Genomic DNA, 3,417 nt, shown 5'->3' on the forward strand with positions numbered 1-3,417 from the left:
CATCCCATATATCCATTTTGCAAGTGATTTAAAAATTAACTTTTAAGAGACAAGGTAATTTACTAATATAAAATAGTAAAGATAAAATAGATAGTAACAAATATTTATTTCCTTTCTTTTGGTTACCTTCTGAAGGATTTTCTATAAACTAAAGCCACGTTAAGTTTTCACATCGAAATGTGAACCTCCATGTCTACTTTTTCAACCCATCAAAGTGTTTTATCTTTTATCTTTTTCCACTTCATCTACGGAGAAAGCTAACAACTCTCACAGCCCATTATGTTTTTCAAACACAACATAATTGAGGGCATTCTCACATGTACGTACATCTAACTTGATTTGTAGACTAGTCCTGGTCAACGATTAAAGGAGGAAAAGGCCCCATCCCTCGCATTTCTGCTAGACATAATTGCATTTACTTCACCTATTGTTGAAGATAATTCATGCTTATCTCTATCTTTCATCTCTTCAATCTCTTGTACCACTTCCTTCAACTCTGGCCTTGTATCGGGATCATCTTCACAACAACTTAGCCCAATCTTCAAAAGACATATCATTTCTCCTTTGCTATTCTTAGTTCCTCGCATCTCCACGTCAAAAATTTCACTGGTTCTTTTGTCCTTAACCATCTCATTCACCCATGTAGCTAAATTTGTGTTACTATCGTAACTTGATGTTAGATAGTTCTCTGGGATCTTACCTGTTAAGATCTCTAGGATCAGTATTCCTAGGCACCACACATCTGTCTTCCTACTGATACGACCATTTATAGCATGTTCTGGTGATCTATAAGCAGTCATGTACATGTGAGCTTGTTCTTGATTGATCACCGGTCTTAAAGCATAATCACACAAAAAAGGTTCAAAATTGTCGTTTAGAAGCACATTGGATGATTTCAAATGACCATGAGGCACAACTAGGCTGGGAAGTTCGTTGTAAAGATATGTTAAACCTCTGCCCACGCCCTTTATGATCTTCAATCGACTTCGCCAATCAAGACTGGGTTTATCTACCGAATGGTTGCCTACAGGAAACAGGTGTTAATCATTCCGCTCAATAACTGCAACCTGGAAGTAAACAAATACTCAGAATCATAGGCATGATTATAAGGTTACTAAAAACTTACCGTGAAGATGACTGGCCAAGCTACCATCCTCCATGAAATTGCAAACCAACAATTTTTCTTCTTTCCTATAGTAATAAGCCTCAACTGGTAACAAGTTTTCATGGTCCAATCTTCCTAATCTTCTCATGTGCTCATGAAATTCTTCTCTCCCCACATTGTTCATCTGTTTATATCTCTTCACCACTAAAGCTTCACCATTCATTATGACTGCCTTGTATGAAGCTCCAAGATTCCCACTTCCAAGAACCTCTGCTGATGCTCTTAGCAGATCATGCAAATCAAACCTATCGATTTCACCTTTCAAGAATATTAATTTTCCGTAGTCAGATCTCTTCATCATGCCTCCGCTGTCTGAAACCTTTTTTTCTTGGTCATTGGAATTAGATGGCAACATGCTGGAGTCATGATCTGCTGCATTTAATAGTCCAGGATTTTGTTTCCTCTTGGACAAAACGAAAATCACTGTTGCTATGATTGCCAGTAGTAATAATATAGATATCACGATCAATGTAATTTGCAGTGCAGATATTGTCTTTTTATATATGGGCGGAGGTTGGGGGCTAGCTGAAGGGACTGCTGATTGGATAGGTGGAGGACTAATCAGGCTGCATTTTTCGAGTGGTGGCCCACACAAATTTTTATTGCCTGCATAATAACAACGTACAAGAATCTATATATGAAAAAAGAAGTATGTTTTGAAGATGAAAAATGATGATAGTATGGTTACATAAATATTAAAATATTGACTACAATTATAATTAACTAGCAAAAAGATGAAAACATCTACCTGAAAACATGCTTGCACTCATGTTGCTTAAACTTGCAGGGATAGGACCTTCTAATTCATTGTTAGCAAAGTTCACCACCTTCACATTTTGCTTAAAATCTGGTATTCGACCGACAAATTGATTCCCCTCCATTTTTAGAACTAAAAGCCTAGGCAATGTTGCAAGCGATGATGGAATTTTACCGGTAAAAGCATTGTTTGCCAAAAACAAGTTCTTCAAGGATCTCATACCTTCGAATGCATTATCAGGAATATCTCCGGTAAAACGATTATTTGACAAATACAAAGCTTTCAACTCACCTAATTTCTTTATTTCAGGAATTTTACCTTCAAAATTATTGTTCATCAGGCTTATAATGCGCAATGTCGGCATTGCATCAAGAATTTCAATGTTCACTAACCCTCCTAGGCCCATGCTTTCAAGCTGCAAACCCCATATCTTATTTTTAAGGCAAAGCACACCAATCCAGTTTGCTATATCCCCGTTGCATGGACTAATAGAAGCATTCCAATTTCTAAGAGATGAAGGGCTTGATAATGAATCCTTAAACGTTATAAGGTTCTCAATATCTGTATTACCAAATGAGACGAAGGCCAGTTGTAACAAAGACAAAAGCACAAGAAGTAAAGATGGGTTTGGTGTGCGCACAAGCCTAGCTATGTGCGTGCCCATTTCCTTCGATACAACATCAAAATGGTGGCTAAACAATCTATAGAGGGAGAGGGCTTAACATCAATGAGTTTAGATTTTATTGTTGCTTTGGATTTGGTTTTGTTTTTTTGTTGGAAGAAGATCAAAATCGTTGGAAGACGCTACAAAGTTACGTTTGTTGATGTAAAATGCTAAAAATAAAATATAAGAAATTGGAGAGTTGTTTTTTTTACTTACACATAACTAATGAAAATAGAGGATTAAAAGTTGGTGATTTCGAGTAAACAATTCTATATTCCAACGTAAAGGAAGATTTTGTGGTTTAAACATTGTGTTATGCAAGTAGGAGATATCTAAGGCCAACCTTTCAATTCTATTCACTTCTGTACACTATATGTTAGGGAAGTTTAAACTGCTTTCCATTTATAGTTTGTCTCACAAATCTTGTTCCTGTAGGTATGTATATTTATACTTAGTTATAAATTTTATGTTGACAAAAATATGATTATATATGGCACAAAACATATATATATTATATATAATTATTTTATTCTTTTAAAATAATTTTTCAACCAGAAATAAAATACACTTTGTTAAGATTATCACAATCTAAAGAAGTATGAAATCCTATTCAAATTACTCGATGTTCTTAGAGCAAACTTTATTTTAGCACCCAAAAATAGAGAAATAAACATGGAACATATATAATAAATAAACACATAATAATTTATGTGGTTGGACAAAACTCACAATTGTTGTCAAAGGAAATAATGAGAAATCACTGTATGAAAAATGTTAGAAAACATAAGCTTTTCTCTTAAACTCATCGCGGAGTTGTTGCGTATTGCATAT

General features: G+C 34.9%; 1 protein-coding gene across 1 annotated transcript; it reads right to left on the bottom strand.

Annotated features, from left to right (window-relative positions):
* Window positions 1-349: 349 nt before the first annotated feature.
* Window positions 350-2,837, bottom strand: LOC108485298 (pollen receptor-like kinase 4). The gene is made up of 4 exons (XM_017789120.2): window positions 1,914-2,837; window positions 1,733-1,771; window positions 1,127-1,699; window positions 350-1,024 (listed from the first exon to the last, which is right to left on the bottom strand). Exons 1-4 carry the CDS (start codon window positions 2,584-2,586, stop codon window positions 357-359), a joined length of 1,953 nt encoding a protein of 650 aa, XP_017644609.1. The 5' UTR covers window positions 2,587-2,837; the 3' UTR covers window positions 350-356.
* Between the last annotated feature and the right edge of the window lie 580 nt (window positions 2,838-3,417).

The sequence above is a fragment of the Gossypium arboreum genome, chromosome 6 (genome assembly GCF_025698485.1).
Source record: "Gossypium arboreum isolate Shixiya-1 chromosome 6, ASM2569848v2, whole genome shotgun sequence".
Taxonomy (NCBI): Eukaryota; Viridiplantae; Streptophyta; class Magnoliopsida; order Malvales; family Malvaceae; genus Gossypium; species Gossypium arboreum.